Here is a 25,741-nt window from a genome sequence, read left to right on the forward strand (position 1 = left end):
TGACCTGAAAAATCCTTTCTTTTATTTTTTTAAACAGGAAAGTGTATTGATATATGTATTAATAATTATTAATAAATAATGTAACTTATATGTAATAATATATATATATATCTAATCAGCATTTGCGATCTTATTTAATTCCTATAATAGTAATAAAATTCGTTTAAAAAATTTATTATATCCAATTTCCAAATTTACTATAATACATAATTTCCATTATTTAACTGCCCTAGGAACATTTTCATGATTATTCTAGGGAAATTATTAATGTTATCACTATGAATATAAAATCTAGTAAATAACTAAATATTACTAAATAACAATTACAGTATTTCAATGTGATGTCGATATTATTTGAGTATGATTGCCAATATCTAATTCGGAAAAAATATTGTTTTATAAACAAAAATACTCATGACAATCTTTTTTAAAACAACTGAATCTTTGGTACTTCTTGGAATATAAAATAATCGTTCCCATATAGAAGTGCAACTAAAATGCGTTACTTAACCTTATAATTTATAGAGGTTATGTTGTGAAACAAACGTAATAAAAATGGCTTATTTAACAAGAAAAGAAATAGACGAAATGAAACCACAAATAGAAAAAGCAGTTCATAAATTTCTTGGTTTTGGGGAACCTGCTATTGTGACTACAGCTGTCAATTGTATTACTTCAGGTTACGATAAACGCAAAACAGCAGGTTTGTGATAATTAATATTATGAATTGATTAATTATATTGTTTAAATATAATTGATATAATTAATTAGATATTTAATATATAATTTTATGTATAAATTTATTATCTCTATAATAGAAATAGAAAATGTTTGTTATTTTTTTAATCTTGCAGATAAATTATCCGCCTTATTGGAAGATAAAAAAGCTTCAAAATTAACTGAAAAAATATTTGCAATATATGATGATGCCAAAGCAGCTCAAAAAAGTAAAAAACGGAATCATGTGGAAGACAAGGATAAAGATAAAGATGCGAAGAAACCTAGGTTTAGGGATGATGAAATCAAAAATGAAAAGACAACGGAAGCACAATTATCTGCTGATAAGGTACATTTATTAATATAAATATATATAAATATGTAAATATAAATATTATTTTAATTACTTTAATTTCATTGCTTTCATTTAGATAAGACAAATGATGGCTAATGCCCAAAAAGAAATTGAAGAAAGAAAAAGAGCATTAAAAGCTATAAAACAAGAAGAAGTTCCTCCAGTAAAACCTTTACTTAAAAGAGATTCTTTACCAACCGTAGGAAGCATGTACAATCAGGGTTTATTAAGTAAAACAGATTCTGACAAAGCACGAAAAATTGCTGCTTTGCAAGCTCAAATTAGAAGTAAACTAAGTTCAGGACTATTAGGTAATGTCAGTGTTCCAGATAAACCAACTCCTCTAATTTTGGATGAATCTGGCAGAACTGTAGATATAACAGGCAAAGAAGTACAATTAACACAAGTAGTGCCAACGTTAAAAGCTAACATTAGAGCGAAAAAACGTGAAGAATTTAAAGCCCAATTACAAGAATCAAAAGGTCCAGAAGAAATTCAAGATACACACTTTTTTGATACTAGAATAGGTGTAAAACCTGCGGTAAGAGGCAAACGTACTCTCAAATTTCATGAACCTGGAAAGTTCCAACAGTTAGCTGAAAGAATTCGTATGAGAGCTCAGTTAGAAAAGTTACAAAATGAAATTAGTCAAATTGCTAGAAAGACTGGTATAAGTTCAGCAACTAAATTAGCGCTCATAGCTCCAAAAACAGAAGCTCTAAGCGAAGATGTGCCTAACGTAGAGTGGTGGGATTCTGTTATATTAACAGGAGGATATCCAGACGAAAATGAATCCACAACTATTAAAAGTTCCACTATTACAAATTTAGTCGAACATCCTACGCAAATGCGACCACCAAGTATGTATTTTTTAATACGTGTATACAATTTATTTCGGATAAATTATATATAATAAAAATATCTAATATTGATCGATAATTTTTTATATTTTAGCTGATCCTTTAAAACCTATATATATGCCTGTATTTCTAACGAAAAAAGAACGCAAAAAATTACGAAGACAAAATAGACGAGAAGCTTGGAAAGAGGAACAAGAAAAAATTCGATTAGGTCTTGAACCACCTCCAGAACCAAAATTACGAATTTCGAATCTTATGCGAGTATTAGGTACAGAAGCTGTTCAAGATCCTACGAAAATAGAAGCTCATGTTCGACAACAAATGGCTAAAAGATTAAAAGCACATGAAGATGCTAATGCAGCTCGAAGACTTACTGCCGACCAGCGACGTGAAAAGAAGGCGCGAAAACTTAAGGAGGATACTACACTCGGTGTACATGTAGCTGTTTATAGGTAAGTTTATTATGAAAATTTAACAAATGAATAAATATAATATATATTTATAATATATTACGTACAAATATATTAATATTGTTATTACAGAATACGTGATCTTTTAAATAACGCTTCAAAGAAATTTAAAGTGGAAACGAATGCAAAACAACTTTATCTCACGGGCTGTGTAATGCTTTTCCGAGACTGTAATGTTGTTGTTGTAGAAGGAGGAGCAAAACAATTAAGTAAATATAAAAGATTAATGATGAATCGAATTAAATGGGAAGAAGACATTATAAAAGATAATGATGGAAATGATGTACCGAACAAATGTGTTCTCGTATGGGAAGGTACTAGCAAACAACGTCATTTTGGAGAAATCAAATTTAAAGTTTGTCCGATTGAAAAAATGGCTCGAGAGCATTTTAAAAAACACCAAGTCGAACATTATTGGGATTTAGCTTATAGTGGAGCAGTACTTGATAACACAGATGATATCCGTTCTTGAAAATGGATTCTGTAATTTCAGCAATAAATGCTAATATGGACATGCAATGATAGATAATTTGAATTTCAATACATTTTAAGTGAGTAATTATCGTGGAAACAAACAATAGTAAAAAAAAAAAAAAATGAATAATGTAAGCAGTGGCACATAGAGCGAAAATAAAAGTGCTCAAGGCCTCTCTAATGACAGTTTTATTTTTAAGTAGTTATAGATACCCTGGATCCAAAATATAAAATTGTATTCTCAAAATTATTTATACTTTATAAATTAAATTCAATTCAATTTTTTTCATGAAATGTTAAGTCAATTCTTGAAAAGGATCTTAAAAGATCTTACTCTTTTTATACATAAAATGAGAATAAATAAAAAATAATACATTCGTTTAATTCAAAACTAAACTTTCCCAAACTCGAATTAGTTATGTTTGTAGTACATCATTTACTTATATATTTTTTAATCAATATCATTTAACACATATATTTATGAAATTAAAATATTCGATAAGAAATGTAATACTGAATTTGAATTTATTTTCGAGATAATTAATTTTGATTGTTTGTCAAAAAAAAAAAAGAAAAAAGAAAAATGTATACGGATAATTATTTTTACGCAAATAATTCTTACAAAATTATTTCATTTTTTAAACTTATTTATTTTAGTTTATCTTCCCACGCTGAATATAAATAATCACACATGACACGTAATGTCCTTTTGTGGATTGCCGCATCCAGATTGTAGGCGTGTGTTCGAGTCTGTATAATCAACGCAGTTAATCATTCGCAACATCGTATCGAAGAATTTCAATCTATAGGTAACATTACAGTCAAGCCTGTAAGTGTCAATTAGCATAGTGCAACGGCATTGAGAGGCTATACACGAGGTATGCTGTAAAAGAACACGCAACATATGTATATATACAGCATGCCATATATACGAAAGTGTGAATGCACTCTGGAGCCTTGAAACTGTACGTCCAACCGCGACTACGAATAACATAGTCTATGAAAGGTGAACCTTGGTCTTGTTCATAATACCAATCCAGCTGCAACGGCGACGCGCTTTTACCATATCTTTCAAGTGTTATACGTCAACCGAGCAATACATCGTTGACACCCTATATTAACATGATCCTTACTTGGCCCCACTCTTTGAACCCTCACTGAACGGACTGAAGTTTTACTTTCGTTCGGAGGATCGGTCTCAGTTCAGGTTTACCGCTTCGTGTTCTTGCGCATACCCGGCGCGGCTCTTGCGAAATTTTACGAGGCAAATGAATTTTATCAATTACTATCACACTGGGATAATTTTGAAAAAAATGCCCGTTTGTATAAGACGAAGATCGATCAACGGTATATTTCTCTTCCTATCGCGGTGAGTGTTTTGCGTTTTCATTTTACGAAACAAAACGAAACGCGGCCACTTCACTGGCATACAATGATTCTAGTGAAATTTGAAGTTATTTCATCTATAAAATTTTAAACATTCGATCCATTCAATGTTTACAAATGATTTTTTTCATTTAGATTTTAAAAATAACGTCAAAATTAAAAATATATATAGTTATATCTTTAAAATCTTGTATCAATATTCAATTATTATAATACTAAAAGTAAATATTTTACCGAAGAAGAAATATTATCAAAAATTATTAGAATATTGATTAATCATTTTACGTTACTTGTCAATGAGTAAATTTGATGAAATATAACTTCATGTGTATAATAGGAAAATATCACTATTCAGTGATTTATTTTTGTGATAAAAATTACAGCATTTAGTTTTGAAAGCAAATTTTTTAAGCAAATATTTTATAATTCAAACAAATGCCTTCTTATTTTATAGATTATTTCAACATTTAATTAGTGATGTAATTTTATTACAATAGTAAAAAGAAGGCCATGTGCTTGTATTTATTTTTAATATAAATTCTGAAAAATTAATTAGTATAAATAGTATACATAATACATAATGAAATCTTTTGCATAAGATAATGTAATAATATTTATAACATTTTGAATATGCATCAGATTTAAATTTGTAAATATTTTTACTAAGAAGAATTGTAAATGTATATGCAAGAAACTGTGTATTTTATATAAAATACGATGTAAAATGAACTTGAATGAATGCATCCGATGTATCAGAAAATTAACTTTTAATTATATACCTTATAAAATCAAAGTTTTTGTGTTAAATGCCTTCTACATTACATCATCAAATAAAATTTCATAAAAAGTACTTAACAAAACACCATTTATTGGAAGTAATAATGATCAAATAAGAATCAAGTATATTTTCATATATTTTAAAAATTTCAATTTTATTATTTTGACTTATTTACTTTATGATCTTTGATATTTTTATCAATATGAATATAATTTTCTTAACGGTATCTTTTTTATTAGATATAAGATAAAAAATAAAATAACACGTTACGTTTCAATTTGTATAAATATTGGACAATTCTTTTTATCCGAAATTTGCTTTTGGCGGAAAGAGAGAATAAAAATTTAAAAAAGTTTCTTCGGTAAAAGTTTGTTCGAGTCACGCTCTCGAATAATAGCTTCCACCAATTTATACGAACACTAATCATAGTAGAGAAGATTACGTAAGAAAATCACAAAAGAACCAGGAAGGAACTTTAAATGTCAAGTAACGAATCTTCTTCGATCTTTTCTTAAGGTCGATCGAATTCTTTTCGTTCTCTATGTCGCATTATTTACATGATAAAAAGAGGAATAATTAACCACTGTTGAGAGAATTGGCTTCGAGATACAGGAGAAACGATGAATGAATTTAACGCGATAAAATGGAACGACGAACAATAGACGGAATAAGGCGAAATGCCATCTTCAAGACAAGGTCTCTCGGGTTCATTTGTAGTACCTGTAACGAATGTTGGAATAAGTCACGCGAAATTCTTCGTAAACTCGTTTTTCCTCCTTTTTTTTTTTTTTTTTTTTTATTACTTATTTATTTATTTACTTATTTTTTGAAACCGACTTAACAGGAAATCACACTTGCGAAAAATTATATATATTTAATTGCATACTTCATTGCATTTTTAATTGCAAATATACAAATATAAAAATAACTAATGTGACTCTGTAATTACGATTTAACGATTGATATTATCATTATAATTGTCAAGATAAATAATAAGAGAATTTTTGAATTTACATGACAATTATTAGGTAATATCGAGGTATAATAGAAGTTATTATAAGACAATTTCTCATGAATTCCACCTCAATTGGAAAGTGTAACATTATCATGCTATTTTCATCATCTTCTCACAATGTTACATTCTCACGATCTTAATACTCTTAATATTTATACTTCTTTTTCCTTTTTTTTTTTTCTTTCAACATTGTTCTCATAAATTTAATTTATGAATTGGAAAACGAAACAAGGCTTGCACTTTCGCTTTAGGGACGAAGCTTATATTCCTTATCTTTAGATTCCGATTCGCAGATTCCTTATTGTATCGGTACTCGTGGACGGTACGACCTTACCGTCAAACATGTTACTGGATCTGGGTAGACGTACAAATATCTCTATGGAGAAGTACGAGCAGGCGGAACGAGCGATCCTGAACTCGCGCACGCATTTAAACCACGGCTCGCCCTCGTGGTTCCTCGGGGCGTCGCACGAGATAACCGAGCACGCTCAGAATCTGTCGAGGCGAGCCCTTCGAATAGAAACGATGGCCGTGATGTTGGTGGAAGCTTTGAACATGTCGTCGAAAGAGGCGACGTCCGTGTTGCCGTCAGTCGCCCCCATCAATTGCCCCGACTCGCCCACATTTTTGCAAGTGATGGCAAGCTGCAAGAGGATCGATCCCCGCTACAGGACGCACAGCGGCAAGTGCAATAACGGCTTGCACCCGACTTGGGGCGCCGCCCTAGAGGCATACGTCCGATTCTTGCCACCCGAGTACGTGGACGGCGTCTCGTTGCCACGCATAAACCTGCCAAGCGCCAGGGATGTCTCGTTGAACGTGCACTCCGGTGGATCTGACCTCAAACATCCCTACCTAATGGCGCTCACCGCACTCTTCGGCCAATTTCTCGTCCACGATCTTGCGCACACGCCCAAGATCGAACTACCCGATGGAGCGAAATTGAAGTGTTGCGACGTGGATTACGAACACTTTCATCCAGAATGTTTCCCGATCCGAGCCGACAACGCTGTCGGTTGCATGGAATATTCTAGATCGGCGCCGCACCCAGGAAATTCGTTACAGGTAAATTAAATCGAAGAATAATAGAATAATAACCGTGCGAGTTAAAATCTCTTTTGCAACGATTCTTACGAAAGTCTCATAATCTCGTAATCTTGTCAGTAAGTAAGTAATTCAGAGAGTTGAGAAAGTTATTCTTTTTTTCTTTTTCGAAGAATCTCTTGATGAGTCAAAATTTGTAACGTGAATTTGCAGGGATGCAAATTGGGTCCTCGACAACAGATCAACCAAGCGTCCTCGTATTTGGATCTCTCCCCTCTTTACGGGAGTTCGGAAGACGTAGCGAAAGCTCTCCGATCCGGGAAACGCGGTTTGCTTAATACGCAAAGGAAGAACTTGCCCATGCCCTCGCCCAAGTACGAAAGTTGCAGAATCGCGAACAAAGCTTTCCCGTGTTTTCTTAGCGGGGATTCGCGGGTGAACGAGAATCCCGGTCTCACTCTGATGCATGTACTTTTTCTACGCGAGCATAACCGAGTCGCTACTGCCCTGGGACAACTGAATCCCCACTGGGAAGATGAGAGACTCTACCAGGAAGCAAGAAGGATCGTTATCGCGGAAATGGAGCATATAACTTATAACGAGTTTCTACCCGTTGTTCTCGGCGAAACAACTCTCGACAAGTACGTGTATTTTCTCTTATTCGCTTTATAATTAATTTAACAGTTCCAATCGTTCGATAGAGAATCGAGAGAAATTTGTATTTGATTCTATTAAAAATTTGTTATATCGTTAATTTATTTTTCTTTTATTTGATCTTATTTAATTTATATAAGTCTTTTCTTTTCTTTTTTTTTTTTTTTTTAATATCGAAAGATACCAATTACGCTTAACGCATCGAGGCTATTTCCGAAACTACGATAGTCGAACGGATGCGACACTTTCGAACGCTGTCGCGTCTGCTGGACTCTTCTTCATTGCCACGTTGACCCCAAAAACCCTCGACCTAGTTGACTCGCGATCGGCGTCAAAGTCTGGAGAAAGGTCCTTACTATCGGCCTTCTACGCTCCGCAAGAGTTCTATGAAGCTGGTGCTATTGATCGTTTGATTGTCGGTGCTACAGGTCAGTTGAAATTATATGTAAATATAATTTCAATAAAAAATTTCTTTAAACTCGCATTGTATAAGAGAGTATGTACACATATATATGTATATTTAGATAATATTATGCATTTCGTATGATTTAACTCGAAGACATTAAATGCCATAAAATGCCATTAGTTCAAATAAATCATTTGATTTATAATTATTTTAGAATCATTTGTACAAATATTTGCGAACGTTAAATTTTTATTGCAATCTTTCAAATCTTATAGCGATTATGGAATGTAATAGTCAATGTTGCGCGAGTCTTGCAAATCTTTAAATTCATAGATTATTAATTTTAGAATCATTTTAAATTTTAGAATCATGATAATATTCGAGTATCTGGATATTTCTTTTTATTTATTATTTAAATATAAAGCAATTATTATTAGAACAAAAAAATAGATTAATTCATTTATTATTAAAAAATAGTATTTGAAAGATAAATGATTTATTAAAAATGTACGTGAAATTTGGATAAAATTTTTTTAAATGTTGTTACGCTAACATGGTATCCCATGAGAACTTGGTTTTAATGACAATCTAGGATGCAAGATTTAATTTTCGCGACAGCGGGACATTCTAGGAAGCCATTGCCACCGGGACTGAATGAAATCCTTTTGGAAAGATATTTTCATGATGGAAAAAGCAACGATATCGCCGTGGATTACGCTGCACAAATCATACAACAAGGAAGAGATCACGGTTTACCACCTTATGTTAGATGGCGATCATTTTGCAATTTACCTCACATTGTTAATTTCGAAAATCTTAGAGGTACAATGTCTAAAAATACTATAGACAGACTTCGAAAAGTTTATAAGTAAGTGAATAATAATTGCTAATTATAGATTTTATTTTTTATAATATTTATATAAAATTGAATCATTACAAAAACGCTTGTTATAATTTTTTTTAAACCTGAATATTTTAATTTATAATTTTATATTTTGATTTTATAATTTATCTTATTAAATAAATTGTATTATATTATTTTATTTGCATTTCTTTTTTTTTTTTTTTTTAATTAACAGAAAAGTAGAAGATATAGATTTAGTGACAGCATTGCTTTCGGAAGCACCGTTATCCGATTCAGTTTTAGGACCAACATTTCTTTGTTTATTGGGTCGTACTTTCCGAAATATTCGTTTTGGTAAGTATTTAATTTAATAATAGTATTTAATAATTTAATTAATATCGTTTTGGTATCAATATGCATTTTAATTATAAAAGTTTAATTATAAAAGTATGTAAAATTATATCACATCGATATTATATAGAGTGTTTATAGAAATGTGGAATCTTTTTGAAAAAAAATCGATTTTATAGATACAAATGAAATAAATGAAAAAATTAATGTACAAAAATATAAATTAAAAATTATTTTTCAAATTATAAATAAATTTAATTTTACTGTTATCATTCCATGTCTAATGCAAGATCAAATTATTTATAACTTGAAAAATAACCTCTAATAGATATTTTTGTTTATTTCAATATTTAGAATAGATGCTGTATAATTTATTAATTTATTAATTTTATTGATTAGTATACTATTTTATTGATTATAATATTATAATATAGGTGACAGATATTGGTATGAAAACGCAAATAGCCCAGGATCATTTACTTTAAATCAATTAAATGAAATCCGAAAAATCACAATGACACAAATTTTATGCTACAATGGTGAAAGACTGAGTTTGATACAACCAAGAGCATTTCTTTTAAGAGATCGATTTTTGTAAGTTGATATTTTGTATGAATAAATGTTTAAAATATTAATAATTATTTATCACAGATGAAATAAATAAATGATTTAAATTTTCAGAAATGAACTAATAAATTGTACAATACATACAAGTGGATCTCCAAATCTTTCACTTTGGAAAGAAAAAAATAATTCATAATTTTTTTGCTATTTGTAATTGTAGATAATAAATTTTATTTAATTGTTATTAAAAAATACTATCAATTATGTCAATCAATATTGTTCCTTGCATAGAAGGTATAAATTTATATAATTTATTTTTTTTTCTTATTAAAAAGCTAAGTTACAATTTTTTTCAATTGAAAATTCTAGCAATTAATAAACATAAATGAAACACGTTAATATAATTTATAAGAACTATTTACTCAATTATATTAATATGTTCTATACCTTTTGTGTAAGTTCGTATTTAATATTTTTCATATTTGTAATATATATATATGACAAAAGTAATTGTATTTAAAAATGTATCATTTAACAGAAGACAAATACTTATTTTTTTGTATATAAGTTTTTAACATTAAATGTCTTTATATTTTTAATTTTTAATTAATAGATTAGTAAATAATTACTACAAAATTATATAAAATTCAATATTCAAATATTATAAAAATATCATATAAACATAAATAATTATGAATTAAACATCATAATAGTACCATAAAAGTAAAATATCAACTTCTAGAATTATAAATTTATTAATTTCAGAGAAATTATTTAATAAAATAAATGATATAATATCTTGTCTATTTTTTTATACTCCTCTAAATTTTCCTTTAATTTATTTTCATAAACTATGATTAATAATATAGTATATAATATATATTATAATATGATATTATATAATATTATTATTTTCTATTACTTAAAATTTGTGCATCAAAATTAAAATTATTGACGTAAAAAAACTATTTAACAAAATTATCTAGCTAAATAAAAAGCAATAATAAAAAAAATTGTTTTAACTAATTAATAGTTAAAACAGAATAACAAACCAATAGGTTGAAATAAAATTTTTTCATTTATAGAAAATCATATTTCACAAAAATTATTATTTATTCATATTGAATTTATATTATTCATATTAACTTTTCTATCTTCCGTTATTAAAATACTTAAAATAACTTAATTTAAATAAAATAATATTTTTCATACCTGGTTACATTCCTTATAAATATTGAATAAATTATTATTTTATAATTTTGAATTATGTAATACCGTTATTTTTTTACATCACTTTTTAAATTCCGGAAGTAATCGTAATATCTTTGCACATCTTCATGTACAATCTTAATCTTTGAACAACTATATTTTTTGATTTATTTAATAAATAGATAATATTATTTTATATTACAATAACATATAATTAAAATTATTATAAACTATTTATTTCATTTTTTTGATTTCAATTTTTTTATTATTTATCCGATTAATGATTACGACATCTATATTCTAGTAGAATATTCGGGATAGATAATTCTCGATTTCTCGAGTAAGAGCAGGAAGGCCATGCAATACAGTGATTCGTGTATGCATTAAGAACTGAATCCCCATTGGTTAAATAATATTATCTTTATTGGTTGACGAAATGGAAGGAGTTCTATTGCGCGCATGGTGTGCGCATCATTAGTCTCTGTGAAGGTTGCATCACTACACGTGAAGTTAGAGTATTCGCGTCTTTTTTTAAGTTTTTCATAAATTTAAGCGATAAAAACGTATAAAATCAAGATGCTGACTGCTGCAAGATTATTAACTCGTAGTTGTAGCAATATAACCTGCGATATTACTAGAAAACAACAATTCAGCACAATTCTTAAAAATGTAAGTTCCGATGGCGATTCGTACGACACGCCGTTTCAATTTCATTTATCGAACATTTTTTCTTTATATTTACTTTCTATAATGTTAATATTAATTGATTATATTATAAAAGTAAGTTTATTATAATATATTTATTTTTATTTCGCCAACACTTTGTGTACTTAAATATCCTTTCTATTAAAACTTGAACATTACCGGCACGTGATTTTCAATATAATATTTATATATTTTAAATTGATTGCAAAAAGATGTAACATATTTGATAATTATTATATTTGTATCTATTTTATTACTCTATGATGCTATTATTATAGTAGATTTTTTTTTTATATCATAATTAACTATTGCAATATATTATAGTATATTACGGTATATTAAATACAACAATCTAAATATAAATTTAATGTTTTTCAGGTTGTGGCTCCTACTTTGAACATGCCCCAACGATTTACAGATTTGCAACAATACAGATACAAGTAAATTAATTAGAACAATTAAATTATGTTATAATAAATTTATATATTTAAATTAATTATATATTTAATTGTATATCTTATTATTAATGTAATATAAATTATCTTGTTGAATTATGTTTGAAAGTAAATGTATTATTTATTCAGATCCGAAGGTGTAAAAGGAGCAGTCATTGGTATTGATCTGGGAACAACATTTTCATGTGTAGCAGTTATGGAAGGAAAACAACCTAAAGTTATAGAAAATGCAGAAGGATCACGAACGACTCCATCTTATGTAGCATTTAGTAAAGGTTAGAAACTATATTATAGAAGAATATTATATGTTATATATTTCCATTATGTTACATAATTAAGAAATTTTTTTCTGTATGTATTAAATAATAATCACAAAAGGATAAATGACAAATCTTTTCATACTTTTATAGTTTTTCTATATTTTAATATAATTTTTGTATTTTTTTAAATTTTTTTTATTAAGACAATTGTTTCTAAATCAAAAAAAAAGTATATTTTCTAAATCATATGTATTTAAAAATAATATTGTATGCAAGAAAAATTATGAAAATGAATTCACTAAAATGGATTTAGAAATTTTCAGATTTTTATTTATTATTCTTTTTTTTATTAATTTTTTTAGAAGGAGAACGTTTAGTTGGTATGCCAGCTAAACGTCAAGCAGTTACTAATTCATCAAACACATTTTATGCTACAAAACGACTAATTGGACGAAGATTTGATGATCCTGAAGTAAAAAAAGATATGTATGTACTTTATGCTCATATATATTAATAAATAAAATATTTCTCTTTTAAATAAATTTATTAATTTCTTTATTTGTTAATTTTAGGAAAAGTGTATCTTACAAAATTGTCCGTGCCTCTAATGGAGATGCATGGGTACAAGGAGGTGATAGTAAAATGTATTCTCCTAGTCAAATTGGTGCATTTGTACTCATGAAAATGAAAGAAACAGCAGAATCATATTTAAATACGTCAGTAAAAAATGCCGTAATTACTGTTCCTGCATACTTTAATGATTCTCAAAGACAAGCTACCAAGGATGCTGGTCAAATTGCTGGACTTAACGTACTTAGAGTAATTAATGAACCAACAGCAGCTGCTCTTGCATATGGCATGGACAAAACAGAAGATAGAATGTAAGAATTTTAATATTTTTAATTATATATTAAATATATTAATCTATCTATAAAATATATATAAAAAAAAAGATGATGCTATTATTTTTCGTCTCTTAGAATTATATATTATATATGCTGAAATTATTTACTGATTAATTTAATAACATTTTTGAATATCATTTTATAAAGAAGCATATTTTATATAGATGATATATATTTCAGTATTGCAGTGTATGATTTAGGAGGCGGTACTTTTGATATTTCGATTTTGGAAATTCAGAAAGGAGTTTTTGAGGTTAAATCTACAAATGGGGATACTTTCTTAGGAGGAGAAGACTTTGATAATGCATTGGTTAATCACCTTGTATCAGAATTTAAAAAAGATGTATGTATATTGCAATAATTCATGCTATTTATATATGTATCACATATATATTTTTATACACTATTGTATATGATATTTCAATACTATTTTTATTTCTTTGTATAGCAAGGTATAGATGTAACTAAAGATGCAATGGCCATGCAACGGTTGAAAGAAGCTGCTGAAAAAGCAAAGATTGAATTGTCTAGTTCTTTGCAAACTGATATAAATTTACCTTATTTAACTATGGATTCTAGTGGGCCAAAACATTTAAATCTTAAACTTTCAAGAAGTAAATTTGAAAACCTTGTTGCTGATTTAATTAAACGTACTATTCAGCCATGTCAAAAGGCACTTTCTGATGCCGAAGTAACGAGATCTGATATTGGTGAAGTATTATTGGTTGGTGGTATGACAAGAGTACCAAAAGTTCAACAAACTGTGCAAGAAATTTTTGGTCGACAACCATCAAAGGCTGTAAATCCTGATGAAGCTGTAGCTGTAGGTGCTGCAGTTCAAGGTGGTGTCCTTGCTGGAGATGTTACAGATGTTCTTCTTTTGGATGTTACACCTTTGTCACTTGGTATAAATTTACTATTTTTTTATATTTTTAATTAAAATTATTTCTAGATTATGATGATTATTAAAACTAATCTTCTCTCTGATTAAAATGAAGACTATAATTCACTGAATTTTTATAAATATTTATTCTCTTAAATATATTAGAAAGAAATTTTTGATAAAAGAAATTTTTGAAATTTAATATTTAAATTTTTTAGGAATTGAAACATTGGGTGGAGTATTCACACGATTAATTTCTCGGAATACAACTATTCCCACGAAAAAAAGTCAAGTATTTTCTACAGCTGCTGATGGTCAGACTCAAGTAGAAATTAAAGTACACCAGGGTGAACGGGAAATGGCTAGCGATAATAAACTTTTAGGACAATTTACTCTTGTTGGAATTCCACCTGCACCTAGAGGTGTGCCACAAATAGAAGTCACATTTGACATTGATGCTAATGGCATTGTTCATGTATCTGCTAGAGATAAAGGAACTGGAAAAGAACAACAAAGTATGTAAACATGCAATTTAATTACAATATATTTTTTAATTTACAAATAGATTAATATAATTTATATATACATTAACAAAATTGATTTATTTTATTTTAAATTTCTATTTATAGTTGTTATTCAGTCAAGTGGCGGTCTTAGTAAAGATGAAATTGAAAATATGGTGAAAAATGCAGAACAATATGCTAAACAAGATAAAATAAAGAAAGAAAGAGTTGAAGCTGTGAATCAAGCTGAAGGAATTATTCACGACACGGAATCTAAACTAGAAGAATTTAAAGCACAATTACCACAAGATGAAGTAAGAATACATATATCATTATTCTATCATATATGTATCATATCATATTCTATGATATTTATACCATAATAATTTGATTTTATTGTCAATTATTAATACTATTTATTAATTATTTACAGTGTGACAAACTCAGAGATTTGGTCGGGAAAATGCGAGGAACATTAGCTAAAAAAGATGACACGGAACCAGAAGAAATTAAAAGACAAACAAACGAATTACAACAAGCGAGTCTCAAATTATTCGAAATGGCATATAAGAAAGTATGTAATTTATTAAAATTTATTTGGAATTTTAATAATATTATTATATAAATATTTTATTTATTTATTAATTTATATATTATAGATGGCCGCAGAACGAGAAGGACAAAGCCAAAGTCAAAGTCAACAACAAGAAGAGAAACCTGAAAAGAAAGAGGAGAAGAATTAATTATTTTTTATTGTATAACAAGGAATTTCTAACAAAGAGAAATCCCGAAGTGTAACCCTAACTTTTTGATGAGCCTTTATATAATGATACATAAAAAAAACTGAAGTTAAATGATATTTGATTTTGAAAGGAAATAATTTTTTAGATTTTAGTAATGGTACTGCATAGTGTAGCAACAGTCGTTAAGTGCTTGCTTATGTATAAGTGAATATCTTTTTATAAATGAAGTCTTGCTTTATAATATCAGGAATATTCTCTCTGCCTCTTTCTCTCTTTTTTCTTCTCTTTAATATTAAATATTTCATAAACTATTAAACACATTAATTTCCATAAAATTAGTTATCATTAGTTTTAGTTTTTAAGTTCTACCTCTGTGCAATGGCTCATAAAAAATGAAAGTAACACTTCGGAACTTCTACTTGTAAAGGCATGCTAATGTTGCAATCTTCCGAGCGTTGGCATTTTAATCTGTTGTTGAACTGCGACAAGGATTGCTACATATATTTTTTGTTATCAATTGATTAAAAAGACTATTTAAGAAAGAAAGCGTTAGCACATAGCAAATTTGATTTAAATTAAATAAATATATCCGAACAAAAACAGTTAACAAATAGTAAGTAATATGTACATTAATTTAAAAAATCACGAATTTTCGCATAAATTATATTTTTTCTGATCATAATAATTTGTTTACTCTAAATATTTATATCTCTACGTTCAAATTAAGTATGAAATTACGAAATCAATAAACATATTTCCTGTATTTTGACAAAAAACTACGTTTTAACTGATTCGTATGTTCAGGTGACACAATTGATTAAATAATAAAAACGTTGTATTGTTTTGTTTAATGAAAATGTGTAATGAATAATTTTGTATATAATTACTAGAAATTTTCGTATTTTTCTACAGAAGAATTATTTTGCAAATGAATTAATTTTTTTTATATATAATAAAGAATAATTTAATGATTATCCAAAGGTAATAGTATTATAATATAAATAATAATTAGAATATATTTAATAATTATCCAAAGGTAACAAATATAATTTCTACACATACGAGATACAGAATACATTTAATATTTAATGGGACTTTGCGATTCATATTTTGAATAGATTACGTAAAAAATAAAAATGTTTAGTATGTCTTTTATAAATTAAAATAAATGCAAGAATTATATTTACTTCAATAAAAAAAGATTGAATTTAGATCTAAGTTAAGATTTTAAACATAATTTTTTTGATATATTTCATAAATATATATATTAAATTCATGAATTTTTTTACTACTACGAGTAGTAGACAAATTTATGTGAATTAAATTATTCGTAAATTAATAGATTATGTAAAAAAGAATAAAATTAAAGAGATAATAGAATTGTCTCTTGATCATATTATTTATCAAAATATATAAATAGAAAAAAGAAATAAAAGATTATAAAGTATAAATAAAGAAACCAAAAATATGAGAACAAAAATTCGAGAATCAATGCCATTTTTAGAATGCTGTAAATAAGATTAAATAAAATAAAGAACTATAAATAACTAAAGAAGATTAAAGATAATCGACCATCAGTATCATCTTTCAAATGCTAAAAATATTTTTTCAAAAAGGATAAAATAAGAATTAAGGATTAACAAATTTAAATATTTTTAGTAAAATGATTTTTAAAGAGATTTTTAATATTCAAGAAATGGCGGTGAAAATCAATTATTATTCTATTTTTATTCATTTTCTGCTATTTATTTCTTATCTATTTGCAGTAATTTAGAAATGATAATTTCCATATTCCTACTATTTATTCTCGCGTAATCACAAACAAGGAATATTAATTAAACATACTTTCATTTTCTTTTTTCAAAACCACGATATATTTAATCTTTAATATATAAAATATAGATATATAATGCATTTTTAGAACAATAACTATGCAAAATATAGAGTACTTTAATCTGTATAAAACTGTGAGATTATTATTTTACTCTAGCCAATTGCGGAATTCATTGTTATTACGAGATTGGTTAGAATTGAGCTGTAAATTATAGTAATACAAAATGAATCTAAAATAAGATTTTAATATAAATAGAATTTAATTTAAAATCTATTGAAATTTTTAATATTTGTAAAAAACATATTAAGAAATTATAAAAAAAAAAATTATTGATAATTATAAAAATATCGATAGTTTCGATTACGATAGCTATCGATATACCATCGACATTTTTCCATTTGTAATGGGGGGCTTAACAGGTTTGAAGAGATAAAATTAAGATTATAGATCAATTGTGGAAATAGATTTTCATTTTTATCGGTTTACGATATTTCGTGGAAATAAAAAATGACGGAAAGTTCTGATGAAAGTTCAGAAGAATCAAGCTGGGTATTATACAGAGATCGTGAGGAATGGAGAGATGTAGTTCCTGTGCCTCAAGATGATGGTCCTAATCCTATTGTTTCAATTGCTTATTCTTTGAAATGTAAGTTATTTATTCAATTTTATTGATAATTCATTTTATTCAAGTAACTATAATATTTATAATTGTATTTTATTAATAATTAATGCTCTTAGTTATAATGCATCATTTCACACATAACCTTACATACTTAAGATAAATAAATATTTATTTAGATATTAAAGAACTTAAGTAGGCACATATATATATTTATATATAGTATGTATATACTATATTTTATTATTTCAATTATTTTAAAATACTTTTAAGTTATAATTATCCATTAATTAATTCATTCTATTTATTTATAAGCTATCATAAACATAAAATAAAAAATATTATATTTAAATTAAAAAAATTTTTTTTATATAATGGATACTTTAATATTTAAAAACTATATTATCTTTATTTAATATTTCTTTAATATAATATTTCAATTTACTAAAATTTTATTATCATTTTAAGTTAGGGACACATATGACTATTTCCGAGCTATTCTAAAATCTGGTGAAAAGTCAGAACGTGCACTAGCTTTAACAGAAGATTGTATCTATCTTAATCCAGCAAATTATACAGTATGGCAATATAGAAGAGAAATACTTAAAGCTCTTGGAAAAGAATTAAGAGATGAATTAAAATCTACTAATATACTCACAGAATATAATTCTAAAAATTATCAAGTGTGGCATCATAGGAAACTTATTGTTGAATGGCTCCAAGATGCTAGTGGAGAATTAGAGTTTACAGAAAATATTTTAAAAATTGATGCAAAAAATTATCATGTTTGGCAGCATCGTCAATGGTGTATAAAAACATTTAAGTTAGTATAATCTTCTATTATATTATATTATTTATATTATTAAATATATTATAGTTTTATTTACAAATTTATACGATAAGTATTAATAATAAACATATATATCCAGTTTATTTGAGAAAGAATTGGAATATACAGAACATTTATTGAATGAAGATATTCGCAATAATTCTGCTTGGAATCAGCGTTATTTTGTAATAAATAACACAACCAAGTTTGAACAAAATATAATTGACAGAGAAATTGACTTTGCCCTGGATAAAATAGAATTAGTTAAAGGCAATGAAAGTGCTTGGAATTATCTTCGAGGGTACTGTTGGTGATTATTTATACAATTTATGATTATAAAATATGTAATTAAATTAATGATATTATGAATTATATTTTAGAATTTTAATGCATGACAGCAATGGTTTGGCCTATAATGAAAAAGTAAGACAAAAATGTGAGGAATTGTATCATGCCGGTTGTCGTGTTAATCATTTACTAGCCTGTATTATAGACATTTGTCAAGAGAAACCAATATCAGATGAGTCATCTAATTCAATATTTCATATTGATAATGCTCTTAAGGTATTGCTTCATCTAATTGAACGTATTATTTATGACTTTATGTTCAGAATTATATTTTTTAATTACATTTTTAGCTATGTAAAGAATTATCTGAGAAACATGATCCAATAAGAAGAAGATATTGGGATTTTGTTGGTCAACAATTATTGGAAAAAAAGAAATCAGAGTCTATAAAAACGTAGTTTATTCTACATTTTTATAAAAACATAATTTGAATTATTATTATAATCCGCATATGAGGAACTGTGTATTATATATTTCTATGTTGAAATGATGACAAATATATCAATATAAAATATATATTGATATGAATATAGATATGAAATGTATTGTTTATAAGATTTGATAATGCATTTTAGTCAATATTATTAATTAACAGATCACCTTATAAATAAGAGTTAGTAACTGGACAAATTTTATAAGATATATACAAAAAAATTCATAATACTTTATGCAATATTTTTAAGTGTAATAAAAAATAAAATAAGTTGTATAATTATCAATGGAAAAAAATAAAATGGTGAAGACTTTTACAAAGTATAGTTTCTCTTTATCTCTTTCTATTGTTAGTTTCTTATTCTTAGAAGGTAAATTAATACAAAAAAATATATAACAATTAACATTGATTATCTATTTATTTATAAAATAGTTACATACTTTGAAGTATAATATAATAACTAATTACGATAATCATATTAATATATGCATAGGCCTTGTGGTAACTAAGATAATTATGAACGCAGCGTTTCAAACGATGATTTTTACCACCAAAAATATTTTCGTGCGTCTTTTTAAGCTTTAATTTTCATAATATATTTTTTTAATAAATATAAACTCAAATTTATTCGTTGATACCAGTTTTTAAATATTAATGGTTACCTTTTTGAGGCAGTGTTAATATTTCTAATGAGAAAAGTTAATTTCGTTGTAAATAAATAATGGCAGTGGTTTTACTCTTTTAAATTAAATTATTCATATTTTCAAAAAAATAATCTTTAAGTAATCTTTTTTTATGTTTAAAAAACTTGATTCGAATATTACATCACTATTTAAAAAAAAGAAATAGAGCTATTTAAATATATTTTTTTATTATATAAAATCAAAATTATAATTTTGATTCTAAATTTAATTTGAAGATATTTAGAGCGGCATTCTCATTCTGATCGATTACGTATTGTTGTATTATTTTCATCTATGAATAAATTAAAATTAATCGTAAAAAGAAATAGAGAAATTTTAATTAATAATGTTTTTCACACATATATATATATATAATTTCTTCACAAATATATGAGACATTTAAAATCAAAATTGGCCGAATCCGATTAATTTTGTGTTACAAAATAATAACAACATTTTAAATGAATTATAAAATGAATTATCAATACAAGAAATGGATTTGGTGGATATTGATTCCAGACGCCTCGTAAATATTATAAGTTTTTAATAAAATAATCGATATTACACATGACACAAATTTTTTAACGATATGTGTAAACGACAAAGTAACATTAATTTTTAAATGCCAATATATATATATATATATATATATATATTAGATGGTATTTGACATGCGAAAATATTATTGATCAAATTTTTCAAGAATATATATGTATATTTAACGAGAAATAAGTATAACGATTATAGATTTTATTTCGATGAAAAAATTCGATCGATCTAAATAGATTTCTCTCTTACAACGAAACAATGTTTCCAATGCACGATATTTCTTGATTGGGCATTTTTTTTTTTCTTCTTATTAACTTCTCTATCCTAACATTTAACAATCAACATTCAAACGAATAATCCGATTATATATGTACCGATCGGAAACAAGTCCATTTAAAGCCATTGAAAGAAAAATATGAATAGATCTCTGAGCATAATTTCTCATAATTACTTTTCATAACGTTTATCGTTTATTTAATTTGGAATTTTCGAAATGGTTCGCAAAGGACTTCGCTTTCATCGGTACATTAAAGCTACAAGATATACGTAGTTTCACGGATATATTACATTTACATCTGCTTTACACCGAAAATATACCGTCATATGAATATTTTTACCTCTTTTTATCTCTCTCTTTTTTTTTCCTCTCTTTATTTAAACTCCTTTACTTGCAACATTCGTATAACTATTTTTTTTTTTTTTGTCAACTTGTTGTGATAATCACACGGTGTCTGAAAACTCGCAAATCGTTTTACGATGGATTTTTGGATTTTCAACGATGAAAGTTGCGAAACAATTAATCCGAGATATACACGTTACGATCGATACAAATATGTATTGCTCAAGATAAAAATATGATGATTCACAGATTCATAGATGATTATCCAATTCATAGAATGCTCGTTAAATCATCTTATTTTAACCCACGTTTAACCCAGCATGAATCCACCGATGGATGGTTTCAACAACTACACTTCGTATCATATCATTTTAAGCGATATAGGAAGCATTCACCTTTCCGAATATAAATAATGTATTACTATTTCTAATTATTCTCAATTTTAGACGACTGAATTAAATTGCTAAATCGCTATCTCAATAAACATCAGAGAATATCGTTATCGTAATAATTCATTAATTTGAGCAATAAGCGATTTCGATTTAATCTCAGACACGCTATAATTTGTAACGATCAAAATCTCAACATTACATATCTCAACAAACATTTTGTACCTCGACAAGTTTTTGAAATCAATTGTATCTCAATGGAGCGTTAATTGGACGAATTTTTATTACCATATTAAATCCATACTTCTTCCTCATCGATTCTCTCTATCTTCATTTGCGAAGACGTAACGTTCTACCACTATTTTTCATGCACCGTGTAATACAATCAGGCTACTATTTTATGTTGTCAATTAATATTCTTTTTTTTGCCTTAATGAATACGTTATCTATATACGTTTGGACCACCTGTCAGCCAGAACAAGCACAGCCCGATCATAATCATCCATTTTGTTTTTTTTTTTCCTATTTAATAATTCTCTTTAAGTATTAATGTTAATTAATAAACGGTTTCAACGATCCTTTAACACTTTCCATGCCCGGCCGTTTTTTTGATAATTTTCCATTAAGTTATTCTTCCTAACTTGACGATAACGCCCTATCGTTATCGTGATATAGATTTATAGATTATTTTGATAGTTTTCTTCTGAAAATAATATTTATTAGAATAGAATATATTGGAAAATTATCGAGAAAAAGATGTTAAAAGTTAAGATTAAAAAAGAAAATTTTTTCAAAGTGGTTCAAAGTTTTTTGTACATGACGGCACAGAATGTGTTAAACACTTTTCACCAATCTATAGTTGGCCTCTTTTTTTCGAAAAGGCATCGAACCCTTATCGATACGTTCGAATCCATTTTTTTTTTTTTTTTTTTCGATTTCTCTGTCCAGCAGTTATACTATCGTTTCTAGTAGATACCATTGAAAATATTCTCGATAAAAGTGCGATTAGCTATCGAGAAGGAGATAGATTTCGTATAGAGAAGATAGATAGATCATCGAATCCTATTCAAATACAATTGCGCCTACGTTGAAATAGACGAGATATTACGTGCATTTTGTACCCCCTTCACGGATCGTTTCGCCGTTTAAAGTGCGGCTAAAGTCAGCAAGCTTTCATTGCACGTGATAAATAGCATTCGTTTTTCTCTTGCTAAATAGTATCTAGTAATAAAAAATAAAGTAAAATTTCTTTTATACTAAATTTTCTATTAATTTTATTTTTACAAATTAGAAATGTAATGAATCTTTATTTCCTATGATTTTTCAGGAATATTTTTAAACGTATTACGATAGATAATTTTTGCAAACTCTTAGAATTCTAAATGGAGAGAAGCGAGAAAATTTTTTTTTTCTTTTTTTCACTTGAATTCCCCACAGATTTTTAAAATTCTACGCAAAATATTTAAAATTAATTATTAAGATCTATTTAGAAGAAGAATTTCATTAAATATATATTAATTTGTATAAAATACAGCATATTTATATTAAATATTTATAAGTAATTTAACGTAAAGGAAATATTTTAGAAAAAAAATTGAAATATTCAATTGTGGGGAGTATTCAAGTTACTTTGTTTGATAATCTAGTAAAAGACATTATTCAATATATGATGAAATTTCATAGATTCTTTTTTTATATAAATCAATATCACAAAAGTGATGCATACTTGAAGAAAAAATGTAAATTAAAAACACCAAAAGCTATCAAAAATCTTATTTAAGATGGAAGGAAGGATAAAAGAAAATTAAGAGCATAATAAGGGAATAATGAAATTATTTGTTCAAAATCAATTATCTTTATTATGTAAAAATGAATTATAACAAATGAATGATAACAAATTAACGATAGATGATAATTAGAAAAAATTTTTTAACGATGCAATCAAATATTATTCGAAATATCAGTTTCGTATTCATTTTCAAGATGAAATTATAAATGTCTAAATTAATTCGTGAAATATATTATAATCGTTATGAAATGAAAATTATTATTCTTTTTTAAATCTTTCTCATTTCGATAATTATTATAAATGCAACGAATAAATTATTTATTATTTATTATCACTTATGATCGTTATATATATATATTTTCTAATTAATCGTCTATCATTAATTTATTACCATTCATTTATTACAATTTATTTTTATATAATAAAGATAATTAATTTTGAACGATTATTATGTTTCCCTCGTTTCTTTAATCTCCTCTCTTTCCTCCTTATCGATTTTTGATAATGATTTCTAATTTATTATTTTCATAACATTTTCGTATATAAAAAAAAAAAAAAAATCTGTGAAATTCCATCATCACGAATAATGTCCCGCGTTGATAATTTTAAATCCCGTTTCGCGTATAAATTCATGAATAAATTTATGAAATTTTTCAGATTTTTAAATATTCGTTATTTGAAAAATCGAAATTTTTCCCTCTTTGACACAAAATTATCTCTAAATAGTTGGAAATACATCGAACACGCACACACATATGCTTGAGAAAAATATCGAAATCCTTTGAAAATATATTATTCGTAAATTTGTTGACAATAATGTATTTTTATCGAGAATTGTTGCAGATCGTTACTTAATTTAAACAAGATAACGATGTTACGGATAGTTGAATAGTTCTTTGGCTCTCTGGTGTTGGAAAGTTGGTGCTATTTCGTTTGGTTGTAATGGCCGCGTTTAACAATCTATACTCGTCTATCAGATTCGGGCATTGAACAAGTATCTAGTTAAAAATTTCGAATAAAGTCACTTTAAATACTTGATTAAAATAATACATTTATTCGTCAACTATCATATTCGATCCACTTTTTCATATAACCTTGCCGTTTGCTATTATTATTTATTGTACTACAATTATTTACTATTATTATTTTTCGAATAATAAATTATTGAAATAACTTACTCGAAGTAACTTTATTCGTAATTTCAACCAATTAAATTTTGCCCCATACACGGAATGACAATTACGCTCGATTGCGACGCGTGTTCAAAACGATTCCGATGCAACGACGTTTCGTACCTCGTTCCTTATTGTCTACTTCGATAAACTTAAGAAGAAACGTGATATTTTCTCTTCGATCGTGTCTTAGAAAATATGAATTCTGGTCCTTAGGAAAAATACCAGAAAAATACTCTTTGCTTTGCTAAAGTTGTTTTGAAAAAGGAAGATTTAAGTTAAGTTGACGTGTGTTATTCTCGTGTTACTCTTCTTCGCGTGTATCTAAAATTGTACGATGCAAATTATCGAGGTGACATTTTTGTATCGCTCGTTCTCGATCGAGATCGCCAATTTAATTTCGAATCGATTTGAATTTATCTTTGCTTTCAAAATTTTTATAATATATTATTTTTATAACATATCTCAATTCTTTTTTTCTTTCTTTCTTTTTTCTTTAATTACGAGTTCTCGAAACGGCCTAAACGATACGTCAAACACGTATAATAATTTTGTTACTAATGATAGAATAATCGTTTGGTTTCGATCAAATTTTTCTAATTCAATACAAGATACAAGATCTTTACAGACGCAAGGCTCTAGATACACTAGATATAAGTAAGATAAGACAATTTACCGTTTAGTGATGGTGCGCGTACGCACGTGTACGTATGTATGTATGTATGTATATACGATCGTGTTCGTGTGTTTAGTATATAGCGTAAGAGGCATGCGCACACATATCGATCAATTATAAAATAGATCTATAATATGGAACTATGTTGTATTTCGAGGCGATAACCGGTTTTAATTTTTCCTTCTTCTCGCGTGTAAATAATAATAATAATAATAATAAT

The 25,741-nt window shown here is 26.9% G+C and overlaps 4 protein-coding genes across 5 annotated transcripts; all 4 read left to right on the forward strand.

Moving 5' to 3' along the window:
• The first annotated feature begins 299 nt into the window (after positions 1-299).
• Prpf3 (PRP3 pre-mRNA processing factor 3 homolog) lies at positions 300-3,359 on the forward strand. Its single transcript, NM_001220486.1, is given in 5 exon segments — positions 300-703; positions 855-1,066; positions 1,149-1,932; positions 2,027-2,384; positions 2,475-3,359. Coding segments are annotated over 5 exon segments (1,902 nt in total). The 5' UTR covers positions 300-555; the 3' UTR covers positions 2,875-3,359.
• A 693-nt stretch (positions 3,360-4,052) lies between these two features.
• On the forward strand, positions 4,053-10,612 carry LOC724541 (peroxidase). Its single transcript, NM_001220487.1, has 8 exons — positions 4,053-4,245; positions 6,349-7,120; positions 7,313-7,740; positions 7,934-8,181; positions 8,778-9,027; positions 9,239-9,357; positions 9,789-9,948; positions 10,036-10,612. Exons 1-8 carry the CDS (start codon positions 4,145-4,147, stop codon positions 10,112-10,114), a joined length of 2,157 nt encoding a protein of 718 aa, NP_001207416.1. The 5' UTR covers positions 4,053-4,144; the 3' UTR covers positions 10,115-10,612.
• A 957-nt stretch (positions 10,613-11,569) lies between these two features.
• Hsc70-5 (heat shock protein cognate 5) lies at positions 11,570-16,127 on the forward strand. The gene is made up of 11 exons (NM_001160048.1): positions 11,570-11,796; positions 12,211-12,272; positions 12,417-12,562; positions 12,910-13,033; positions 13,120-13,428; positions 13,633-13,795; positions 13,901-14,357; positions 14,554-14,850; positions 14,965-15,152; positions 15,272-15,412; positions 15,498-16,127. Exons 1-11 carry the CDS (start codon positions 11,704-11,706, stop codon positions 15,579-15,581), a joined length of 2,064 nt encoding a protein of 687 aa, NP_001153520.1. The 5' UTR covers positions 11,570-11,703; the 3' UTR covers positions 15,582-16,127.
• A 1,652-nt stretch (positions 16,128-17,779) lies between these two features.
• Positions 17,780-19,967, forward strand: LOC551732 (protein farnesyltransferase/geranylgeranyltransferase type-1 subunit alpha). 2 transcript variants are annotated; one of them, XM_624120.6, is made up of 5 exons: positions 17,780-18,061; positions 18,503-18,857; positions 18,964-19,164; positions 19,244-19,427; positions 19,502-19,967. In XM_624120.6, the coding sequence occupies exons 1-5, from the start codon at positions 17,923-17,925 to the stop codon at positions 19,607-19,609; spliced, it is 987 nt and encodes a 328-aa protein (XP_624123.1). In that variant the 5' UTR covers positions 17,780-17,922; the 3' UTR covers positions 19,610-19,967. The 2 variants fall into 2 exon arrangements, with proteins under 2 accessions (XP_624123.1, XP_006571794.1); XM_006571731.3 differs by having other exon boundaries at positions 17,836-18,061; positions 18,507-18,857.
• Positions 19,968-25,741: the final 5,774 nt, after the last annotated feature.

This window comes from Apis mellifera, linkage group LG1, assembly GCF_003254395.2.
Source record: "Apis mellifera strain DH4 linkage group LG1, Amel_HAv3.1, whole genome shotgun sequence".
In the NCBI taxonomy this organism is placed as follows: Eukaryota; Metazoa; Arthropoda; class Insecta; order Hymenoptera; family Apidae; genus Apis; species Apis mellifera.

Excerpts from the sequence above, each read along its gene's own strand:
- LOC724541 (NM_001220487.1), top strand. The coding sequence starts at position 4,145 with ATGAATTTTATCAATTACTATCACACTGGGATAATTTTGAAAAAAATG. Across the intron at positions 9,358-9,788 it reads TTTCCGAAATATTCGTTTTG|GTGACAGATATTGGTATGAA; the intron begins GTAAGTATTTAA and ends ATTATAATATAG. Across the intron at positions 9,949-10,035 it reads CTTTTAAGAGATCGATTTTT|AAATGAACTAATAAATTGTA; the intron begins GTAAGTTGATAT and ends TTAAATTTTCAG.
- Hsc70-5 (NM_001160048.1), top strand. The coding sequence starts at position 11,704 with ATGCTGACTGCTGCAAGATTATTAACTCGTAGTTGTAGCAATATAACC. Across the intron at positions 14,358-14,553 it reads TGTTACACCTTTGTCACTTG|GAATTGAAACATTGGGTGGA; the intron begins GTATAAATTTAC and ends TAAATTTTTTAG. Across the intron at positions 15,413-15,497 it reads TCGAAATGGCATATAAGAAA|ATGGCCGCAGAACGAGAAGG; the intron begins GTATGTAATTTA and ends TATATATTATAG.
- LOC551732 (XM_624120.6), top strand. The coding sequence starts at position 17,923 with ATGACGGAAAGTTCTGATGAAAGTTCAGAAGAATCAAGCTGGGTATTA. Across the intron at positions 18,858-18,963 it reads TGGTGTATAAAAACATTTAA|TTTATTTGAGAAAGAATTGG; the intron begins GTTAGTATAATC and ends ATATATATCCAG. Across the intron at positions 19,165-19,243 it reads GCTTGGAATTATCTTCGAGG|AATTTTAATGCATGACAGCA; the intron begins GTACTGTTGGTG and ends ATTATATTTTAG.